The following is a 24088-nucleotide window of genomic DNA, read 5'->3' on the forward strand; positions in this document are numbered from 1 at the left end:
CCATTAGTATTCTGCCCTATACACAAGCCAGTGTTTGGATGCAAAAGCCCACCCCACCTGTCTACCACGTAAGCACAGTAACAGGTACATCAGTATCAACCACCTTCCAAAGATCCACCTGCTCAGGAACTACGACCTCACGACAGAAGTCGCTGTAGAAGTCACTTTCAGTTACCCACGAGTTTACTGCAAAAAACACTGAAACGCACACAAGATTTCATACTCTCGCTAATAGCAATGCAGAGAAAAGCACCACCGCTCAGGCCCTAAACTACCTTTTGTACAATTTCAATCCACGCACCACTTCAGTGGTTCAAATACTGTCTGTGACAAAGCCTGAAACAAAGACTTTATTCTTCAGTACTGGGGGAGGGAGCGGGGGAAGAAGAAATCCCGCTTCACCCATCTAGCACCGTCACAAGGAAGTTGCCCAACGCACGCGAATTTCTCCGTCTATAGGGGGAGGCTCGCACGGCTTTCAAAAAGCAGCCTAGAGACAGGAATGCCGGTGCTAGGAGACACGGCAGCCGCCAGCTTACCGCGCTCCTCGCGGCCGGCCGGGGCTGGGGGGGCGGCCCAGCAGCCGGTGCGGAGGGGAGCTGGCACGGGAGCGCCGGCCCCGCGCTACCCCACTCCCGGGTGAGCCCGCCGGGGCCCCCACCTCACCTCACCCTGCCCCTCAGCCCCGCTCCCGCTCCCCCTCCCCGCCGCCACGCCAGACCGCGGCAGGCCCGCAGGAAACCCCCGCCCTGAGGGGAGACCCGCCCGGCCCGGCCCCACGGAGAAGCCGCCGCCCGCCCTCCGCGGAGAAAGGAAGGGGAAAGCGCGGGGTAGGGCGGTCACAGGCCTCACCTCCTCGCCCGGCAGACCGAACACCTCAACAGGAGAAGCCGCCATGGCCGAGCGGCGCGCGCTCCCGGCACTCCCGCCGCCGTGTTTACCCGCCGCCACCGCCCCGCCGCGCGGCCGGCCGCCGCCCCGCCCACAGCCCCGCCCACAGTCCGCCGCGCGCGAGAGCGGCGGCCGCCCCCCAGCACCGCGAGCGCGGGCGCGCGCCCCCCTCCTCCCACCGGCCCCCCGCCTCGCCTGATTGGCGCAGAAGCCCGCGCCACCGCCCACCCGGGAGGTGGCAGCGCCCCCCGATTGGCTCTCGCTGCGCGCCCCGCCCGGAGACACGCGCCGCGCGGGCAGCCCGAGGGGGCGCGCGGCCCCAGGCGGCGGGGCGGGCCCGCCCCCGCCCCCGCCCCCCGTAGCTCCACCGCCCCTCAGGGCGCCCGGCGCCTCCGGCCCGCCTGCAGCCCGCCCCGTGGGGGACACAGGGACAGCACCGTACCTGCTCCCTGCCCTGCTCGAGGGGCACCCCTTAGCTAGGTCATGGGGTGAATCAAATAGTTTTTCTACACATTTTCCCTATGGTTTACATCGTCGGAGTCTTTTCCACATCTCTGAGGGCCAGGCACAAGCTGTGGGAGCTCTTGCCTTAACCCCTCGCATCCAGGGAAACTTCTAGAATTGCAAAAATTTAGGGAAAAATGAGAGGAAAAAATAATCATTGTCAATGCGCAGAAAGGACCTTGCCTGCCAGGACGAGGTAGTGCTGCCTTCCAGGGTACTGAGAGGAGGAAGGAAGTCCCCGCTGTGTAAGGAGCTGACCTGACAAAACACCCAAGCAGGGAGAATGCCAGAGGAGAGAAAAAGATAAACTGTAAAAGCCTTGTCTGAAATCAAAGCAATGATGTCATCAAGACTTTATAGTTTCTCAAAAGAAAAATCTGCCCCCCCCTCCCTGCCCCGTTCAAACTTACAAGCGGTATAGCAACACGTTAGTAAGGGAGCACGACAACATTTCGGCTGAACACTTGAGGTCATTCCCAAATCACCGTTCAGTGGTGCTTCCCAGCCGTCACCCGCACTCCCATAGGAAGAACCTGGTTCCATGGTGGTTTTGTAAATGGCTTGAATTCACGCTGCCTTCAACAGCTGCCCGTGAATCACTCAGGACTCCCTGTCTGCCCACTGGCCTTCCCAGCCGGCAGAGGACAACAGGAAGAGCTGTGCTAAAAAAAAATATAAAATAGGGTGGTTTAGTCCGAGCTTTGTAGCCGTAAGCCTTTCTACACGCCTGAGCCAAACTCTTCCAGGCACTGCACAGCCTGTGAGTGCAGAGAACGTACCTTCATCTTAGGATGAACATGTGGAAAATCACGTGTGTCGCTAACAACAAACAAATGTAGCAGCACCTTCACTGGCAGGGAACCAGTGTTGTTCCTCACCTTTCAGCTCATCCAGCCTGGCCCCTCGTGACCTGGGTGACCTACTTCTCTCATCATCCGATGAGAAACACAACCCTTTCCAAAACAAACGCAGACCCAGGCTCAGCTCTTTGGACTGTGCCCCAAGCCGATCATGAAACACCCAGGTAACTAACACCTCCCCAGCAGGGCTCAGGCAAGCCTGTGCCCATTATCACACACACTTGTGCCCTCCTCCCAGGGCTAGCAGGAGGCTCCAAGGAAAGGCAATCTCAACAGCAACATCGGTTTGTGCATATGCCAAAATCAATGTAGGGTATTACCTATGAAAAATCAGGTGAGTGTCTGAGAAACAGACAAAGTGCCATTTGGGCAAATGTCTTCATAGTCATGATCGTCTATGAATATGAACAGGTAGATTTACATGGGGAAACAATGTCTTTTACTAGACCAACTGATAAAGTTTGGAAAAAAGACCCAGATAAGCTTTTGGGTAATTCAAAAGAAACAAGCCCCTCCTGTTTCTGGATCAAGCCTCTGGACACCCAACGTTTGTCTCCAGTTCCCTTCACTCAGCTTTGCCTACAGCACTCTCCTAGCATGAGTTTAGAGGCTTGTCTAAATTTAAGTGGGAGGTTCCTGGGTGACAGCCAAGCAATGAAAACCTGCCTAAGTTACAGCAGGCATGATTTCCAGGTCCAGTTACTTTGTGAAGCACTTGTTTCTGTGGTTGAGCCTAATGTTGATGAGTAAATTGTTCTTACAGCTTGCTAGAAAAAGCATGTGAGTTTGTGGCTGTCGAGCATAAATACCTGGTTTTGCAGTGCTGCGTCTTACAGTCTGCTAGAGTGTACAAACCATGTCAGACAGAAAGCATCAGACCCCCAAAAGCTTGTGTTTTTTTCTTTTTTTCAAAATTGTATTGGTTAGTTTAATAAAATATACTGGTTTATTTCTCCCTATATATCTCCTACTACAACATTACTGTCACTTGCCTGAACTCTGCTTGTCTGTTTTTCCACAGTCTCAGTCTCAGCTTTTCTGTACAATAGAAGGCTATGAGAAGCACTCTCAAGCATCCTGAACTCCTATTTAACAAATGTTTTGATTGTGAAAATTTTATTAGCACATTAGTTATTGGGCTTTTTTGTAAGACATCAAAACTCAAACATTAAATTCTGAGTAACGTGTCATTTTAATAACTTTGAAATTTGAAATAATGCCCTTTTGAAATTTACAACAGGGCATTAGCATACTCAATTTGTTATATTACATATTTTAAGTAGCAGAGTGTAGCGTAGCCCCAAATAAGATCTCACTGATAATTTTTTTGTGTGGAAAGACCACTAATTGTCCAGAACAGGAGTTACAACACAGTCAAATCCCAAATCCATAAGTAGATGATCTGCTATCAACAAGGCCTGTGTTTCCGGGTTTGTTACCTGGAGGCATCCATATGCTAAGATAAGATCTATGTGCATTTTCAGTGGGATCAATAGTTATCTTCAATATTCCAGCAAGACATCTAGCAGTTCATTCAAAATAGAAGAATTTTAAATTAAAGTATTCTTTTACTTAAAAACAGGGGAAAATAAACCACAATCTGTTTGTTAACAAACATTCGGTTCTTATGTAAGATATATATCTCCAGCATTTAATATTTTATGGTCTTACGCAATTACAGACTAATAGTGGAGGAGAGCTCTTCTGAGAGCTCTTCCTCTTTCTGCAAATAATTGATTTTCAGTTGCAGAGAATAACCTGCATTTGGATCATCTGAGTGCAATGGAACACTTTAACTGTATATCAAGACCATTAAAAACATATTAATATTTTATCTCATTATTCCATCCCAATAGTGAGTTGTCATCTGGTAACAAAGATGTTTGACTTCTCTTGCCATCTAAATTAACCTTCAGACCCATGAAAGATCAAAAAATTACAAACTTTAAAAGTATTTTCCATCTCTTAGATGATGGCGTTCAGCCTGATAGACCCAATTTGTGGTCTGAATTTTATATACATTTACAATATTTGGTTTGCATCTTTCTTTATCGTGAATGTTTTTATAAGCTGAAGAGAATCCATACGCTCTAATACAGAACTGCTTTGAAAAAAGCAAAGCATCGTTTGTTCTTAAAGGAGGAAATAATGTGGGAAAAGAAGATTTGTTTCAGAATTCAAAGGTTTATCATAATAAAATAATCTTTAGCTTAAGAATGTATATTAACGATAGTCATGGTTAAGTTACAAAAGCTAGGACATCAAGTGACGTCAGAGTATGTTTTATCTTATTAAATATAGGATATACTTTTGCTACAGAGGATTTTAAATCAAATTGGATAAATTATCTTCACTGCTCTTCCTTTAAACCAAAGGAATCAGAAGTCATTTTAACTGCAATTAAACAAAAAAATCCGGATGGAAATGACACATACAGATTTTTTGTCCTATTGTCTTTTGTTCTACTGAGTCATACAATAGAAAATGTTATGATGAACCACTTGCAATGTCACAGTGGCAGGTAAATGGAAAACTACATACAAGAGGGAATTAATAGAAAAAATTTCTATTGCTAGTGATTCATTACTGTGACTAAGAGAAGTAAATACCTACTGATAGCCTAGTAATCTCAATTTCTCTACTACCATGGCTATGACTCACTAAGGAGACTAATGCCAGAGATACAGTTAAGAGCCCAAGACTCAACACTCTTCTTGGCGCTACAGTTACGTGCAAATACCTGCTAGATCCTGGTGCTTAATACTAGATTTCCAACACTGTGATAACAAGATGCAAAATTGATACAAAGATGAAAGATTAAATTTTGTAAGCAAGAACTTCAGTCTGGTAAAAGTCACCCCAGACTGACTGTTGTCTCTGCATTGCACTGCAACTAGACTGCCGTTAACTTACACTCAGGTTTTCACCAGTCCCTTACTGCTCCTTTTCTTTCTCAGTTCTCCAAAGTCACTGGTTCTGTTTTCTTCAACTTTTCTTCTTTCCCTTAGAAGCACATATCTTCTGTTTGGACATGTGCTGCTTGCTGTGTTGCCTCCTGCCAAGCCGCTGCCTCCAGCTGTCTCAAACCCTGCAGCCCTACTTGTCGCTGTGGGATGACAGCAAGGTGTGCACGACTGTCACCCAGGGAGAGACCAGATGTGAACCAGAAATTCTCCACTCAAGTAGCTCCTTTTCAGGGCAGCCTGCAGACAAAATTTAACACTGCTCTCAGAGCGTGGGTCTGTGTTCCCAAGGCGCTAACACCTGCCTGGGGCCAGCTCTCTCTGTCCCCCTGCAAAGATCCCTGTCCCCCAGGAAAGCTGCTGAGATCTCCAGCTCTCACTGGGGGAGGCTGTGAGAAGGGAAAGATGTAAGAAACGTTTTTCCTAATTTCTGTGACTAGTATAACAGTTTACAAGCAATTTCTTTTGGAAATCTCTCTGGCTTGATGAGCAAACTTGCATAGTAAGAAGAGCAACTGTGGTGGAGGTGGAAAGTCACACTCATTTTGTGCATATGCATTTGAATGAAGTGGTAAACACTTGTCTGAATCACCACCACTCAGATGTCATCTTTCTCTCCCTATTTTCAGCTTGAGGGGGAGGAGAGCTGCCAGAACAGAAATCCGGAGGTGCTGAGCTCCAGTCAACTGCTGTCACGCTGTTCCCAGCTTAATTCACCATCAGTGATCCCATGGTTAACAGTGTCATTGTGGATATTTCTAACAGCTCAACCCATTGCAATGTTACAAAAGTAAGATCTTTCCGGGGAAGATGTATTTGGGGTTTTCTTCTTTAAATACCTTGAGGTTATCATTCTCCATATGTGTATGAAGTAGTACGTGCTATATGCTCTTTGCCAGTGCCTAAAACATTGCTAAGACCAGAGGAAGCTACTGTTCTGACTGGGTACATCTGAGCAGCACTCATGCACTCCCTTCTTTACTCCTCTCTCATTTTCACACAAGATGCTCCTTCTCACAGTGTTTCTTCCTTATTCCATTAGAAAAATGGCAATAGTAAGTAATTGCCATTTTAAGTCGGTTTTAATTACTTCTGATTTTTTTTTAGTGTTCAATTACTTTTGAGTATACAGATTTTCAATGTGTTGTCCTTGGTCCACTGATTGGTTTCCAATGAACTTGAAAGTGTTGCCACTGGGAATTAATTACTGATAAGGCCAAACTAGACGTAATAGCACACCATCCAAGAAGTGTCCACACATCTTCAGGTGTGGCTGGCATAGAAAGTAACCCCACAAGAAAGTACTCCTAAAAACCAGGATGTCTGACAAGGATGTATGGCTTTGTGCATGCTGTAAAAGGGTACCTGTTAGTGAGAAGCCTATTACCTCTGCCAAAGGGAAATGCAAATATCCTCCTGTATTACATAGGTACCTTTTGTAAATGTTACTTATTAAAAAATGCAACTTCAGATAATTCCTAAAGCAGCAAAATAATTCTAAAGTTATGTGCAGCACAACAGGTCTTCTGCAATTCCTTATTAGTAAGCACTGAGGTCTCCTATTTTGCTCTTGCAGAGACAGCCATTTTAGGCCACAGCATTAGTTTTGCTTTCCACAAGTAATCCTTGTTAGAGTAGATTTTAGTTATGCCATTGGCACAAGAACCTCTGAGCGGGGCCTCTTGGACATGGGCACTTCATCTCCCCTCTCATCTATACATACGTAGCAGGAGAGATTGTTCTGATTTTCAAAGCAGTTTGAAATAGAATCAAATAGCATTTTGTTCCAGTCAGAAATAACCAGTGCTAATACACACATTTCAGTGTGCTAAACAGCACATTTCGAAATGCCTCCTCTTGTCTCAGAGCAAGGAGGAATTGGGCTTGAGCTCTCTGGGAACCAATTATCCCAGCCCTTGGAACAAGTGTCCTGTTGAAGTACTGATATGGAGCAGGCAAATTGAACACTCAAGGGTACTTTTGATAGAGAAAGGAGATGAGTGAGTCCTAATCAGTTAGTTTACAATGTAATACAGTTACACAGCTGTGTTTTCCCATCCATACTGAAAAACAAAGAAGGATATTTGAGAAGAGGGAGTCCAATAGCTCTCTAAAGTAAGCATGTTCAGAAGCACAGATTTGTAGCGATGAGTAGCTCAGCTACCCAAGGAACGCTGCAGGGACAGTCATTTTTCTTGATTCCTACTAGCCACCCTCCTCCACATGGCACTCAGAAAACCTGAGGCTACAGATGGACTGAGCCCCAGCAGCAGCCAGGTAGTGCCCTGTTCAATTTAGTCTTCACAGAAATCCACTATCAAGTTAGTAACTGGACATAAGGCTATCAACTGCTGAATAAATGGAGATGTTATTCTCAGCTTCCTATGCATCTCCTTTTTCCTACCTTTAAGATATATGAAGGCTTTAAAAACAAGTTTAGATTATTTGGTATAATTTCTATACTACTCTGAAAATATTTCTACCAAAAGTGGCTACTTGTATGCATAGGTGGGTTAAAATGGAACCTTCTCACAAGAAGCTCCTGAGACTCATTTCCATCCTTGGGCCAATTTTTCAAGTAAATTTTTAACGTTTGTGTCAAAACCCCCCCACATATGCAACAGAGTATGCTCCAGATCAGTAGCATACTGCTAACATTATTTGAACATTATTTGAAATAGCATCTTGAGATCTCCTGAAAATTTGATTCTAGTGGGCATCATCTAATTAAGTACTGTGGATAGGCAAAGTTCCAATGATACATAACTTATCATAATCCATACATTATCCATATCCAGTTTATTAGAAGGAAGCTGACAACAGAGGAAAGATGAGCCACAGGGACAGAAATGGACCTTTTTAATGATTGCAGAGCTGAGGCATTACCAGATATAGAAAATGGGTAGGCAGGCCCAGGAAGAACAGACTCAGGAGGAGCCACGACAAAGCCGTTGGAGAATAGATATGCAAATGTTTCAAGGCAACACATCTCGAGTATTTACATCACTAGTAAGGCATCTCCTACATATTCAAAGCACATAGCAGAAATGTTATGATCTGTCAGGAATTTGGCTATATATTCTGCATTATAGCAAGGTGGTCTTCTATTTTGGGTATTTAAACACTGCAATCTGCAGAATGAAACTGCTGTCTTTTTAGTACTGTATGTTTTCTATGCAAATCTCTCCATGTCTTCAGTTCACTTTTGACTTAATTGATCTGGCCTTGCTTAGTTTATATTTTACCCTTTTTTCTTTTTTTAACAAGTTGAGCAGGAAAAGCAAAAGAGACCAAAAGACTGGTGCTAGATGAACCTTAAGGTCCTTTCCAACCCAAACGGTTCTACAATTCTATGATTTGCAATTTCATTAGGTAATGTTAATTCTGCACTAGGAGGTGCTGGTTTGTTATGACAGCAGTAAAAAAAGTGCTCAGATTCTGTGAAGCATTGCTTAAAATGCCATTTGCTAGAGCTAGCACTATAAAGAAAGAGAGGACAGTAGAGAGAGTCTTACATCCATCCCTTCAGATCCCCGAACTATGCAGCACTGAACAGGCCTCCAATCCACATGCAGATCCTGCCCACAGAATGGTCACCCCATTTTGCTCATTTGAGCTATTATGCAATTTTCTTACAAGAAAACAACTCTGTTCATCATTTCTACTGTCAGACAGAAAGGATGTTCACATGAGAATGTCTTGCTGCACTTTTAGATAAAGGCAAGGACACACAGGCGGCGTAATCACCGGCACCAAGTGGGAGCTGCCTGCAGGCTGCTCTATTATGGTTACCTGGCCAAGTCACCCTGCAGCTAGGGGATAAGCACAGCACAACACAGGAACAGCACAGCACAGCACAGGCCTGTGCATATTCCAGTTAATTGTTAACTGTTATGTGTAACGGTCTTCTGGCCGGGATGATTACAGGTAACTATTAGAAACACTATGCAGATTAAAACTTTTATGTGAACCACAAAGTTTGAAAGTTTTATTGCACTACCTTTATTGCACTACCTTATAAGCTTTAAATCAACTTATAAGCATTATTCAGAAACATCTTAAGCATACAGTCAGGTCACTGCTCATTTCTTAAGTTTGGAATTGCTTTCCAGAGTTATTCCACAATTTGTAAGCCTCACTATACATTTTTCTTGTATTTCCTCTCCTTACCCAAGCTTAACTCATGCCATTTGTAAGAGGGGGAGGAGGGCAGCAAGATCCAAGTATTGGTTATCACGCATCAGAGGAGGCCTAGATAATTAAAAGTTTGCTGTTGAGTGAATTTGATGATCATCAAATATTATGCTTAAACTTTACCTGAGTGAGAGCAGCTGTGCTACACAGTCAGATCCAGTTAGGTTTACTCAACCCTCCAGCCTTGATGCACACGCTGACAAAGTGAGGTTGGAAAGAAGCTCCGGAGGTCACCTAGTCCATCCCCCCCAGCTCTCATGCATTGGGTTCAGATTGAGCTTCTAGCTCTTGGGTATAGGAAAGCAGCTTTCGCAGAGGCAGTTTATTCTGCGACCACCTAATAATGCCGGGCTTCTTTCTCTGGAGAAGATGGTGGTATCAATTGCCAGAGACACTGTACAGAACCACCAGCTAATTCAACACAGCAATCCTTATGACCCTAGAGAAGGAATTCTGTTTATCAGAATACCAGCTGCATTCACATATGCAGATTTATATTTCTGGAGATGTAAAAATATTTCTAAGCAGTTGTTTAGAATGTCTCTGGATGTCTTTATTAAACATATATAAACAAAAGCCTACAAAGCTCATGACTTGAACATTTTGAGGTAGTTATTTTGATCATGCATTTAGTTTGGCATTTCTGTCTTCTTAAGTCTTTCCTGTTAGGCCATTTCCATTCACAGTCACAGATTTGTTTGCTCTTATGACCCTTTTTATTAACCATTAAGGCCAATTCTTTCCAGTCTAACAGCTGAGAGGTTCCGATTAAAACCCATTATTACTTCAGATGAACTATCAATTTCTAAAATAGCCTTTTATATCTCCTACATTATATTCAATCTCATTCCTTGGGAATTTTTAATTTGCATTTTTTATGACTGTGGAAGATGGAGAAAGCGTGTCTGTGAATTGTTTATTGAGAACTCTTTTTAAAGCATGGTAATTTAGAATCCAGTGAGATATATTAATATCATACCCTCCAATTTACCCTCCAATATCATACCCTCATGTTAAAATTAATCTGTCTGATGCTCTTTCATTCATGCTGCCTCATTTATGTCTCCCTGCTGATTCCTTTTCTTTGTTGATGAACTTAAAGTGATTTTGTGCCACCATCAAATCTGCCACCTACCAGTTCATCTCAGCACCTCTGTAGTCTGGGATGGAGTCTGTTAACCAGTGCTATCTTTTTGGCATGAAGACCTGAATATTTATCCTCACCCTCATTTTCTCCTAGCCGGTTCCTACTCTGTGGCAATACTTTTCCATCGTGTTCACGTAGACTGTGCTGGGAATGCTGCTGGGTTTACATACAATTTTACAACCCAAATAAAGGACTCTATAGATCAAAACAGCGTATTTTCCCCTTTATGGCAGCAAACCAACCTGCACCATAACACTGTCTTGTAAGAGTGCTTTACTAGTGTCAAAAAGCAAAACCAGCCAAGCACCGCCACCATGGATGGCTATACCAGCAATGGGATGTTGTATGCTACAACAGCAGGAGCCACCACCCAGACAGAAAATGAACACTTTGACCAGCAACCGCACCGGGATGAATGCAGCACAGAGGAGCTGCACGTGACAACAACTCTAACCAGCACGACTATCATCACGTTCTGCAGTACAGCCTCAGCCAAACTATTGTTTTAATGTTTGATGGTAAATTTGAACTGTCAGGTTCAACCATAAGCTGCAGCCGTTTTTATTCCCCAAATGTAATAGTATCACCGCTCAGGTACTTTCCACTGAAAAGGGATACCTACAAAAATGGAATACAAAAAGTGAATGGTCAGAAGCCTATTACCACCAACTTCTCTCAAGAGATTACTCTGAGAGCACAGACTGATCAAGGCATCCCAGCTAGGAAGATTCACCTTCGCGCTCAGCTTTAAGGGTATGACTGGGCTCAGCAACTGCAGCAAGTTGGTGCAGCTGTGATCTGTCTTCGCACAAACTAGAAAGCTCTGTATTTTAGGTCAACCTTAACGCACATTTTCCATATAAAGAAAAAACTCCAGAAGTCATTTTAATATAAAATGTTTTTATTGGTTTTGAAAACATTTAAAAAACAATTTTTGAGCACTTTCAATAAAAAAAATAACTGAAATGCTACTGCAATATTCAACTACTGTAGTTTCAGCAGTACAACAGACAACAAAACACTGGGGAAGAGGGGAGAAACTGGATTTCCTGCACTAAATGAAAACGTGGAACAGGGATTTTTCTTTCCTTATGGTGCAGTAAATAAAGCACAGTATAGTACAAGACTATTATATGAACCTCAGATGCACTGCACAAGAAACGCTTTCCTTCTTTTCAGTTCAGAAGTCAGTGCTTATTGCAATTAATTGCAAATTATTTACTTCATGAATTCTTATCATGATAAAATGATGCAAAAAGGTTTTTCAACACCAGAACAATAAAAAATAATCCAAGAAAGGAACATATTCAACAATAACTAAGCTGAATTAGTTAACATAAAAAAGTAAATAACTTGTGAATAACTATGCTCACCTGGTTAACACTGAACCAGTTTCAATACAGCAAAAGAATAAAAAAAATAAAAGTGGTTACAGGAATATATCTAGCACTGTACAAGATTAAGTCATTAACACTCATGCACGTTTTGTGATCATGTATTAACATGGTGAAGCAAACTAAACTTAATTTTTCCTGCTGTAATATTCTCATGTAAGAGAATAAGAAATAGAAATATCTCATTGAGATCAATGCACATTGCTACATAAGACAATTTCACCTGTCACTTTTAATGACATTTTGCCTTTTAATAATGTAACACATTAAAAAGGGGGGGTTTTTTTTGTTTTGCCTTTTTTTTTTTCATCTGTGGGCCGTATTTGTTGCATTTATCCTAAGGAATGTGCCTGCCACAGGTTCAACAGAATTGTAGTGCAATATATGAACCCAGAAAGTTTGCTGGACTAACCAACCAACCAAATTTAAAGTGTTTGCTGCAATACTGTACACAGGGTACAAACTCACTAGTTTGTATACTTTAGCAAAAGCTGCTATCAAAATAATTTATTTCTCATGTTAGTAGGAAGCCAATAATGTAAACAAGGGGTCAGAACTGTCTCAAATTCTTAGTTTTGGAGTATCTGACACAGACAGGCTTCCATTTGTTAGAATCACAGAATTTTCCTTTGGGTATTGCATACTTTGGTGTGCCGTAGTGCTCTGTCTCAATGTATTGTAAAGGACTAACTAGCACTAAGTACAGGGATCTAACATTATTAATAACACCAACACACAAACACCTCTAAAATAATACATACCAATGTACAAAGCTGTGCCTGTGCCTTGGATTTTACTTGAAACAATCCTTATTGAATTTAACACTTCTTAAATTAAACATATATTTGCTTTAAATCCACTGATTATAGAATATTTCCACTAATGAAGTCACATGTTAGGCCCAATGTAATGCTTGTATTTAAAAATAATTTTAAACGCACTTTTAAAAACCTTTGGTGACGGCTGCATAATTTAGAACACATAAGCTTTAAATCTACTCTTGCTTTTCTGAGAAATGTTCTTAAAAAACTAGTGGAGTTAGGCAAAAACTTACTTCCCCCAAGCCCACGTCAGTCTCGGTGTTAGCGACGTGGAGGTGAGGCCAGCATGTCATGCAAACGCATGGGCTGCTGCAGCACGTGTGCGGCTTCTCCCCACAGCGCCGGCACTCATGTCCTCCCCCATCACTCTCCATCGGAAGGTAGGTTTCACCTATTCACAGTAGTGCTGGCACTTCACACAGGGTCGGGAGAAGAAAAAGAGGTGCTAAGTGTCTCTCAGACCCAGTGAAGTCAACAAGGTAAGAGGATGTTCAGCACATCTCTGGCAAAAGGCCACACGCAGGTACAGAACTCAAGCCCTGCCTTCAGCAACTTTAGTCTACAAGAAAAATGGTTCAAGCCTTACTGACAGACATCTGGCAAGATAACAAGCAGAAGGCTACCATGCAGTTTTTAGTCTCCTCTCCATTTCCTCAACAAAACTTAGAAGGGTCACTTGGTCTGAAACGAAGCAAACCACACCATCGCACATCCACGTGCTTCAAGGAGAGATCTGAACTCTCCTAGTTTGTTCCTGACGAAGCGGCAAAACTTCTGATGCAAGCACAGCGAAATCAGGCCCCCATAAGGTGCTATAGCTTGGCACAACTGTTTGTCCCTGCAGAAGAGGCCACAGACTGGTGATGAACGGGGGCAAGAGCAAGAGAAGCTGTGGTACACCAGCACCTCAAGTGCCAATGCAGCAGGACAAGTTGAACCAGCACTGCCAAAAAATTTGACCAGTACTAGGATCTCAAGTCATTAGCAAAACTAAAGAAACAGAAGACCACCAAGACACTTAAACAAAAAACACTAATCACCTGAAAAATCTAAGCATCTTCCCCTTAAGTAAATCTAGGGGGATTTATTGTGCCTCCCCCTTCATAAATTTATGACTGCTTATTCAAAGAAGTAATATAAGAGAGGAAAATGTTTTCTGCTCTGTTTTCTGTTCTGTAAGTGTCAATTCACAGGAGAAATAATCAATTTTATACTAAGCTTAAGGGATGGTATTGTAGCATCCTCAGTGCACCACTTCTTTTGTAAAAGCTTGCCTCTGCAAGTCCTCTTTCTAGCATCAGGGCTATGGCCGGTTAAGTACCTCTCTCTTTTCACCGTTAGAGAGATCCATGCCATGCTGATAAAACAAAAGGTCTTTTCTGGTTCAAGTGAACTAGTGAGGAAGATGTCTAAATCTCATTTTCCATGAGATGGGCAGCTAAGGATTTCTAAAAAAAAAAATAAAAAAATTAGATTCACCAGTCCTGTCAAATCACTTATGAAAATGGAATTCAGGCTTCTAAAACAGTAAGTACTTTTAAAAGAAGTTTTACCAAAAGAAAGATCACATGTCTTACTGTGTATCTGTAAAGTGCCTGGCAGTATTATGGCTCTATATGAAATTTTTAGATCAACCACATTTTCTAATATTTTAATCATCTTTTGTTTGAGAGAAAGAGAACGAGCAAGACAGACAGAAAGGCTCAACCTACTGAAATACAGAGAAAATAACTTCCTACACCCTCCACTAGGTCAGGAAAGAGCAAACTTAAAAAAAGGAATCTTTAAAAATAGTATTTTAATGAGCTCCAGCAGCTCTTTTATTTTAAAAAAAGAGGGGAAATATCACGTTCCTTCTCTAGTGTTGATAAATAATTAAACAGTACCTATCACTTTAAAACTGGGTGTTATGCCTAGATTAAATCTCAGTGCTCAAAATCTTTTTGCATGAATTTTACCTAATATAAAAACATTGAAGTGAGAACTAAAATATCAAGTATGTCATGAATGTTAATGGCTAAAATAACTACATAGATTTATTTCTCTTAAATAAAAAATTTAGTGCATCTTTCTTTTTCCTTGATCATTTCTGTTAGTTTTTCTCATCTCTGCGTTTTACTAGAGATGTCAATGGCACCAGTGCTATAGGCATTTCCCACAGTTCACCACTGAGCAGTGCTCAAGACAGCTACACAATGATCAGGCACCTGCATGTCACCTGGTTCACTTGTACCCACTCCCTACCACCTACCTGTCTGCAGGCACCCTGCATTTCAGCCCTGAATGACAAAGGTCAGTAAGGATCGTCTACTAAGAAGTAACAAGCAATACAAAGTATGGAAAGCCTACCAATGAGCTTGACTTAAAACCCTCCCAAAGCCTCAACCATAGCTGTCTCTCTGGGCTGGCTATTAACCACTTCTTCATTCGCTACAATAAGAAATGTTGAATGGGAAACACTATAAAATTCAAATTTTAATACTGGCTCTTTGATAGCCCATCACCTTCAGAGATTTGTTTAAAATTGGTAAGACTGCCTTTTCCCTGCTGAAGAATGAGCAACGGGTACAGCAAACTTTTTTAAAAATGCCACAATACATAGCAAGTGTTTCTGCTGCAGGAGGCACTTCCATTAAGACAAATACAATACGTCTGTCTTTTAGATACAGTGTGCTACATACATATTATAAAACAAGATTAACCCAACATTTCAACAGCAGGATGATCCTTACTCTCCATCCACTCAAAACCTGATGTAGTCATTGAATTAATGGATTCATTGCAGATTTGTTGAAACAAGGGGTCATTTTTTAATTCCTCCAGTGTAGCATCATCGTCTTGTCCCTGCTGACGACCTGGATCAAACAGTAGATTTGTGTCCAAAGTGTTCAGATCATTAATGCTGCCTGAGAGCTCGGAAGACAACCTGATGTCGCTGGAAAAGACAGATGCAACGTTATTGAGATCTGATGCCACCTGATTCACCAGCTGCTGGTTTGTTGGCAGACTGTCCTCCCCTAAAAGGTCTTTTACAGTGCTGCTAAAATCTAATTGCTGCTCTCCGATGTCTGATTGTGCTTGGTTATCTCCAGAAGAAAAACTGATCTGATCGGTGCTGCTGTTTTTTGTGAGGTAATTTGGTGTTTGGAATTCATAAACTGAAGTGCTGGAATTGATCATATTTTGTGGGTTGGCACTAGGAAAAGCGGCGGATGTCTCTAAAATCTGAGTGAGATTCATCCTGGCTGTGTAATTTGAGGGCATGTTGTTCACTCCCAAACCTCTCACTGCATCATCGCTATCAGAATCAAGTTTGTTTAACAACACATTGGTTATTTTTTTAGTGTTTGTTTGTTTCTGAAGAGACGGGAAGGCCGTCTGCATCATCACAGTCAACGGGACTGACTGGCTTCTTTGCGCTATGTTATTGGCACTGGTGTCTGCATGGATATTAGCAAATACATTGTGAACTTCAGGAGTCACTGGACTTCCAAAAGGTGTCAGGTTAGAGCGTGGTATATTTGAAACAGGGTAAACAGTGCTTCCACTGAGATTACGCTGGCGATGGACAGCAGGGCTCACGCTTCGGCATCTCAGACTGTTGTTGAGAGAGGAACCGGTTCCTTTGCTGTCCAAAGGAGCAGGAACAGCAAAGCCCTCTTGCTTGGTGGTGCTACTGACAGGGGCTGCCTGATGCTGCACAGGTGAAACAGGAGTCACGCGACCGAAGTGAGTATCATGGTGGCGTGGCTGAGACTGGTATGACTGGCCAGGAACAGCAAAAGCATGAGGTTTCCTGAAGCGGTCTTCCACCAGCTCCTGATAGCTCGTAAGGATGCCATGGTTTGCAACCGATGAATTGCTAACACCACTGTAGCCGTTATTCATCCACTCAAGCTTGGTTTTGTCGGGATGGGTAGCCATAGGCCGCTGCATTGGCTTCACGGGGCTACTTGATATAATGCTGGCATCGTGGTAAGCCATACTGGAGCTGATGGGAGTAAATGCAAATGGATTTCGGCATTCCACAGGACTTGGAGGGACACTGCTGCTGCAGTTTGAATGCGGTGTGCCGATGGGCGTATGCCGGCTGCTTCCTAGAGCGCTGTCTACGGGAGTCGTCTGAGCCAGCCTCGAACAAGGGCTCTCTCGGGACATGTTCTGAGATCCAGCGATCATTTCGGAGGTGGGTGTTGGAGTTGGGGTGGGAGTGGGAGTTGGGGTGGGAGTGGGAGTGGGAGTGTGAATCGGAGTGCTGTTGTTATGGATCGAATGGTAAAAGTGCGCGCTGCTTGGATGAGATGACACCGGAGCTCCTTGAGCTGCAGTCTGACTCTGAAGTGCCATTCCTAGACAACCACCATAAGGATGAGAATTATTCATGGACATTTGCTCCTCCATGAGCACCAGCTCCTCCACAATGCTGTCCTGGGTAAGGTCATCATCAAATGAAAAGAAATTTTCGTTTGACTGAGGGACTGTATGTTCAAACTCTTTCAGCTCAGACTGCAGAGGTAACTGATTTGAAGACTGTGCTTGTATTTGACCCAAAGAGGAGTCCTGGATCTGGCTCTGTAACTGCTGGTTGTATGCATCCTGCTGTATACCTTCGCAGTGCACTGGCTCCCATGCCGATTCCTGTAAGTCACTAGAGCCAGAGTGCCCTGCAATAGTCATAACACTGATATCTTGCTGCTGTTCACAATTCACAGATGCAAAGTCGGAGGTTTTGGTGATATGATGCCACGTATTTGGGTTAAAGCTGCCATCAGATTTTGAATCATTTTCTATGATAAACATGTTTCCTTCCAATTTTACTTTTATATCTGGAGATGATGCTGATGCAAGCTGCTGTCCTAAAGTAGAATCACTGGTATTTAAATTGGTGCTCAAAGAAAGGTCTGTTGCTAAGTTTGCTGCAGCTGCAGAAGGTACAGGTACCTTCACAGGTACCTTGCTGGGAACTTGAGCAAGCGTTGCTGTATTGTCACTGTTAGCTAACGATCCAATCTTTGGAGACTTCTTAACACTGTTTGCCTTCTGACCCTCCACAGCATTACCAGCTGAAAGCTGCTCCACCAGTGGTTTCTTTACAGGTGGTACCTGGGAATCCTGAAGTGTAGAAGGTTGTCGCTTTCTTGGACTTTTAGTGCATGTTTTGTCTTTAATCATAGACTCACCAGTAGGAGGTGAACTGATGCTGGTGCTGGACAAGTTTTGACTGGCAACTGAGACCTTTAGAGTGCTTTGATTATTGCCTGCTGAAGAAACTGGTGTGATCTCATCTGATTGTGTTTTATATTTGGTCCCTGCTTCTTCAGCTCCCTGATCACAGCCCTTAACTGGTTTTGCCTCCACGACATCATCAGCTGAAACCTTCAAGGTTGCAACCTCAAAATTAATTAGTTGAGCAGGAGGCAGGTCAGGCGTTGCCTTTATGGATTTAGACACATCAGAGCTCTCTTGGCCCTGTACTGAGTTGTCATCCAGCAATGCTTCTGGTTCCATTTTGATCTTGACTGCAGGTGCAGCTACAACAGTGCTAGGCTTGGATCCTGGAGACTGAAGTGAAACAACAGATCCACTTTTGATCTGTGGACCAGTCCTCCCTTCTTCCACTGCTCCTGCACTACTGCTAACTGAAGGCGTCTGTTTCATGGGCACACTACTGCTGCTTGGGGCAAGAGATATTGCTGTCATTTTTACCACATTTAATGAATTCACATGTGGAGCTGGCACAACAGTCTTGATTGGGCTACTGGTAAAGAGCACCGTCGTGGGAGAGCGGATGGTGAGAGCACTGGTATTTGCTGGCTTCGGTAAGATCTGTGGGTAGCGATGCCGGGCAGAGCGGTCACCAACTGGGCTGGCGGGAACATTCTGGGGAGTCTTTGGTGACTGCTTGACTGATTGCATGTGCTGAGTGACCACCTGAACATTGAGCGGCAGGACCTTGCTATCAGACGATCCCATAGGACTTGGAGATGTCACCAACTGCCTGGTCCTTGGCACCTGTAGAGAGAGAAAAAGAAAAGGTGTGGTGATGAAGCAAGAAAGTCCCCAACACCCACAGACCACCTCATCCCCAAGCATTTCAAAGGTGAAGGACAACACAGCTCAATACACCAAAGCTAGTGAATGTCAGTTTGAAACAAAACAAGCTCTTCAACTATATACAAGACAATTTCTATTTGTCTGCCTAAGGACTGGTAGACAGATATGTGGCCTCAATTTTTAAGGCGTGAAGCACTGGTCTACACACTAGTCTGCCGCTAACGGAAGGGTCATTCTCATACAATCCTTCACCACACGGAACAAAAACACAGACATACAAAGGTTAAAGAGGAGAGGATGTGTTCAAAACACTGCTCATTGTTAAGGTTTCAAAAGCAAGTTAAATACAAACCCACTATCAGGCAGAAAAATTGACTTACCTATTGAAATCGAACACAGCTAACATCTTAAAAACAAATAACCTCCCCCCCCCCCCGTTTTGTATGGCTGAAAGACAAAGATGTTCCATACTACAGACATTCATGAAAAAATAAAATTGTTCCTGTCACTAAATGCACCATGCTAATGAAAGGCAATTTAGATTCCATATTAGGGGCTCAACGACTCACACAACTGGTGTCAGCTCTCTCGTCTGGTTAAGCTTCATCTCAAGGGCAATTATTCCCACATATAACCTTAATTATTGCTAGCTGAAATTCCACTGTCAACGACTTGAAAGACAAACTTGGCCTATGCTATGTGATCAGAATTCTGCTGCCTCTCTATTGATTCCATAACTCATGTGGTGTAACACAGTCGTCGCGACAGAAAACCATGAGGGGACCCAAGCCTTTGAAAGGAAACTGTTTTTCTATCCCACTGACACCACTGCTTAGGTACTGGCAATTTACAACCCTTTCATGTGGTGGCTTCTCTAGAGAACTGCTGGAGAACATTACCGGTATCGGGCTGGGGACAGCTGCAACAACAATGCCAATAGGCGGAGGAGACAGAATTGCAGGACTTCCATTAGATATACTGGTCACGCCGTTGGTTGCAGTGCCTTCTGTTTTCTTTGCTGGAGACTCTCCTGGCAAAGGAGACTGCAGTTTCTGTTCTTGCTGCTTCTTCTGGATCTTACGCTGCAGCTGCTGCTTGGCATCAACAGGAGATGGCAGAGTCTTCACTTGTGGTTGAAAGGAATTACTTTCAGCAGTAGGTATAAAAGCTGAGGGCTGGGGGATCCCTTTTATTCCTGAATACAAGAGAAGAACTAATTATAACAACTCATACCCTTTCTGCTGTAGTGCCACTTCTGTATCCAACCACACAGAATACATGGCAGGCATCTCCACAACCATTCTGGGACCACCTCCTCCATGAGGTGCTTCCAGCCACTTCATGCTCAAATCTATTCAGTGTTTCAGTTTATTCCCACATTTGTGGCAAAACCGCTATTCGTTAGAAAAGCTGGACATTAGCTGCTAAAATACTATGTACTAGCATCTTGTTTCTAGTAATCCCAAATTGCAACTTTTGTGTCAGCAAAATCTAAAAAACAATGCATTTCATTTAACTGACAGTAGAGGGCAGCGGATATGTTTTAGATGAACCTTTACAATTAATCATCTACTGTGTGTTTGTTTTGTTATCAATGTCTGAGGCAGTTTAAAAATGAAAAATCTTTCCAGAAAGCTGTGGGTCTGTGTCACAGAGGAGCAGCTCTGAACAAACTGTATTATCTAATGGCCAAGGCATGAAACACGATGCATATAATATCAGAATGGATCACAACCTACGTGTGATCAGGGATAATGGTGGAAGAAGGGCAAGAAGAGAAGTGTCCAGAGAAAAAAGAAAAAAAAGAAGAAAAATGTGAAAAAACTATGGAAGTTAGAATGGGAGAACATTTTTTCTGGAGACAATGCCTTTGCTGATCACAAGCAAGCAAGTGGTGCTTCCAGGGAGAACAACAGGGAGTTAGTCTCATCTGTGCAGCTGGTACCAATTTCCCTTACAAAATGACATCACATTTATGATCTTTTGTTTATTAACAGTCAAGACGATTATAGCATGCTCTCTCAGTGATCAACTAACCCTGTTGAACTGCCCCTCTAAAAATGCTTTAACAGCGTATCATTTACACTTCGCAGGCATCACAGTTTTAAAAGCAAATCGTAATTATAAATTAATCAACACTATTTTAGGGCAAGTATTTGGTTTTAGATACCCAGTACATACTTAAGAACTGTGGTCTGGGAGCCCACCCTCTCTGGTGGTGGTGGGAGCCACAGCAGCAGTCTGCATGTACCATGAGAGCTTGAACACTGCAACTGTCTCCACCTTCACAATTCCTTCTTCACAGAGCAGTGAAATGCCCAAATATATTGCAATTACTGGAAAACAAGTCATCTATGTGGGCTGAATACTGAAGGCAAGTAACATTTATGAGAAAAAACCTCAACAAATTTTTGATTTGAACATGATCCAGAAGGGGATCACCCCAACCTACAGCCCAGTTTCCATTTGAAATCACCTGTCTCAAGTCAAGACATTTGCCTTGATCCAAACACATTTTGCTTGACAGGCCTGGGCAGAACTTCCCAGAGGGAAGTCTGGGGAGCATGTTGTGCACCTGCACCTCCCTCCTCATCCTTCATTTTTGTAATTTACTTCATTCACAGCCACAAAAAAACACTTTAAATGATTAAGTGACTGATTTTGAGCATGAAGAGGGAAACAAAGAACACAAAAGTAGATGTACAACCAACCACATCAAATGTAAGCTTTCCCACAGACTGAATAGAACAGGAATTCATCTGATGTAGCAAAATACAAAATAATTCTTCTTTTTACCTCGATCCTTAACGAAGATTTGAAATTGAGTGCTGGAATCTCAGTCACACAACTGTCCCCAGAGAAGGCTCTCCTGTCCCTCTCAATGCCCCTCAAGTCCTTATTTCTAATGTGATCAGTAACAACAGCAGCTGACATGCTTGTACTACCTGACACTGACCAAACATCTCAGGAAAATTTGCATCTGACATATCAGAAATGCCTGTAAGAAAATCTGCTCTTGAGAGAAAATTAAGCTACACCAGCAGTTTGTCTACAAACCAGCACTGTACTGGCACCAACCTCCTGATCTAGCAAAGTACATAAATTCAGCACAACTACTCACATGCCCTGAAGTGCTTTAAAAGAGCAGGGTCCTCATCGGAGGAATGGGAGGATCACAAACTAAACCTGAGACCACTGCTTATTTTCAGATCTCTTTACCTAGACTACCAGCAACAAGAGCAATTTGCAGCAATGTGGACTAAAATCACGTAAATGCATGCTCAACGCTCAGAGTCAGTGTTTAAAATTTGCCCTGAAGAGAAGTGCTTCCTCAAACCAAGATGTTATTACTCTTTAAAAAAAGATCCCCTATTACATCCATTCAGCATTAAGTTATCTCATTACCTGCTGGTGCCCCTGCCATTACTGTTAAAGCTGCCATTGACTTGGTACCGATATAATGACTTTTTACAAGGAAACGAGCCAATTCCAAGACTGTATCAAAAGGCTGGCTCAGCACTTTCTGGGCCCATTCACAAACAAGCCGGCAGGCCGCAGAGACAACTTCCTCATCAGCACTTTGCAGCTGCCCAGACGGCTCTGCCCCATCCAACTAAAACAAACAAACAAAGGAGGAAAGGTTACTTTAATTATTAAGGGTCATTAAGGCATGAAAACAAAAATAGAGAGCAAATGATGATCAGAAACACACAAAAAGTTGAGTAAGTATGTTCACAGTTTTTCATTAAATTGGGAGAATGAGATCACAACATCAATATCATTCACAATGAAATGTCTTAACACTAATCTACTGGTTGTCTCCAAAGGCATTATATGGAGCTGACATTTCTGGAAGAAAATCACAGAAAGAATCCTAATATCTGGACCACCACCAACTGATGCTCCCTGCATCCTTAGTCTTGTCAACTCAGCAGCCAATGTTATCCAGGAACTGCTTCTTTCACTGTGGTTCCTCTTCCCTATCACTGACTTTCTAAAAAAAAAAATATACAGTAAAACCAAAACAGAACCAGAGTTAAAAAGACTTAGCTTGTGGGTGGCAACACTGTGAAAGTCTGCTTCACCTCCTAAATTAGTTTTTTTAATAGCACTGCAATTCATTCTGAGCTTTACAGAAAAACATCAAACAATGATTCAGAATGTAAGTATTGTAAAGAAAAATCTTAAGAACTACACAGCTCTTCACTTTGTTATGAAAACTTCAGACAGAAAAACAACATAATAAATGTTAATTTGCAGAAATATATATAAATAAGCAAGTATATATCATACCCCATCTCCAGTTTTATGAAAGTCAAGGTTGGGCAGTGTTGGCATATGCACAAAAGCCTTCTTCCTCAGTCCACTGTAGCAATATGTGAACAAGAATTAAGGTCTAAATTGTCTCTGCTTGTTAGTTGGTGGATAGGAGGGAAGGGCAGTAATTCCTCTGATACCACTCATAAGCTTTATAAGCAAACTCAACAACAGATCTAAGAATTACTGTCATTAACATAGTCTCATAGCCAGCCAGAATCAAGAGTCTATAAATGGCTGTGTTCTTGGGCAGGTCGTTGGGCTTCTCCATCTACGCAGAGGAGCAAGTGATGCTGGGCATGATGAATTTCATTTGATGACTTGGAAGAACCACTAAACCATGCCAAGTAGTTCCAATTAGCTACTCAATATTTAAATCATTAACATAAATTTGGACTAAACTCCCTTCCTAAATCAGGCCTAAAATGAGATGGAAAATGCATTTTCAAAAGTTAATCACTATTAAAAAATGTGTTCCCAAATTTTGGTTTTAGTTTATTATAAGTTCTTCCTTTTTGCCTCTCTTTGCTAAATTTCCTGACATTTCCTTCTCCTAAGGGACTTCCACAAACTGAAGAAGTTCCCCATGACAAGATAAAGTGACTGATGAGGACATTTCTTCCTAAGATTCCTTCCTAAGGGTTCTTCCTAAGAAAGCCACTTTTGTGGCTCTCTCCCCACCCGTGATAATTCTTCTTCTGTAAAAATATGGACACAAATACCCAGATTTGTTCTTACATTGATCTCATCAAATCAGCACACAAAAATGTACTCCCTTCATTACTCTTACTCACTTGTTTATAGGTCTAAAAATCAAATCAGCCTTTTTTCCTCTCCACAGCATTACTCTGGGAGTTCACATACAGTGTCTCTTCTCTGTGACACACAAATCCTTTTCAGGATCACTGATTTTTCACATTCTGTAAATATGTTGGTATTTCTC

General features: G+C 42.6%; 2 protein-coding genes across 3 annotated transcripts in view; both read right to left on the reverse strand.

The window, feature by feature from the left end:
• NEDD4 (NEDD4 E3 ubiquitin protein ligase) overlaps positions 1-982 on the reverse strand; it is a 67560-nt gene extending 66578 nt beyond the window's left edge. The window contains exon 1 of the mRNA XM_072870714.1: positions 853-982. Within this exon, the coding sequence (XP_072726815.1) occupies positions 853-897 (45 nt within the window). The 5' untranslated portion in view covers positions 898-982. The remainder of the gene's footprint in view (positions 1-852) is intronic.
• Positions 983-11462: 10480 nt separating this feature from the next.
• The window catches only part of RFX7 (regulatory factor X7), a 54305-nt gene continuing 41679 nt past the window's right edge, over positions 11463-24088 (reverse strand). For both annotated transcript variants that reach the window (XM_072869694.1, XM_072869695.1), the window contains 4 exons: positions 23122-23202; positions 22234-22441; positions 19728-20023; positions 11463-18786 (listed from right to left, as the gene is read on the reverse strand). In XM_072869694.1, the coding sequence (XP_072725795.1) occupies positions 15472-18786; positions 19728-20023; positions 22234-22441; positions 23122-23202 (3900 nt within the window). In that variant the 3' untranslated portion in view covers positions 11463-15471. The remainder of the gene's footprint in view (positions 18787-19727; positions 20024-22233; positions 22442-23121; positions 23203-24088) is intronic.

The sequence above is a fragment of the Ciconia boyciana genome, chromosome 8, assembly GCF_034638445.1.
Source record: "Ciconia boyciana chromosome 8, ASM3463844v1, whole genome shotgun sequence".
Taxonomy (NCBI): Eukaryota; Metazoa; Chordata; class Aves; order Ciconiiformes; family Ciconiidae; genus Ciconia; species Ciconia boyciana.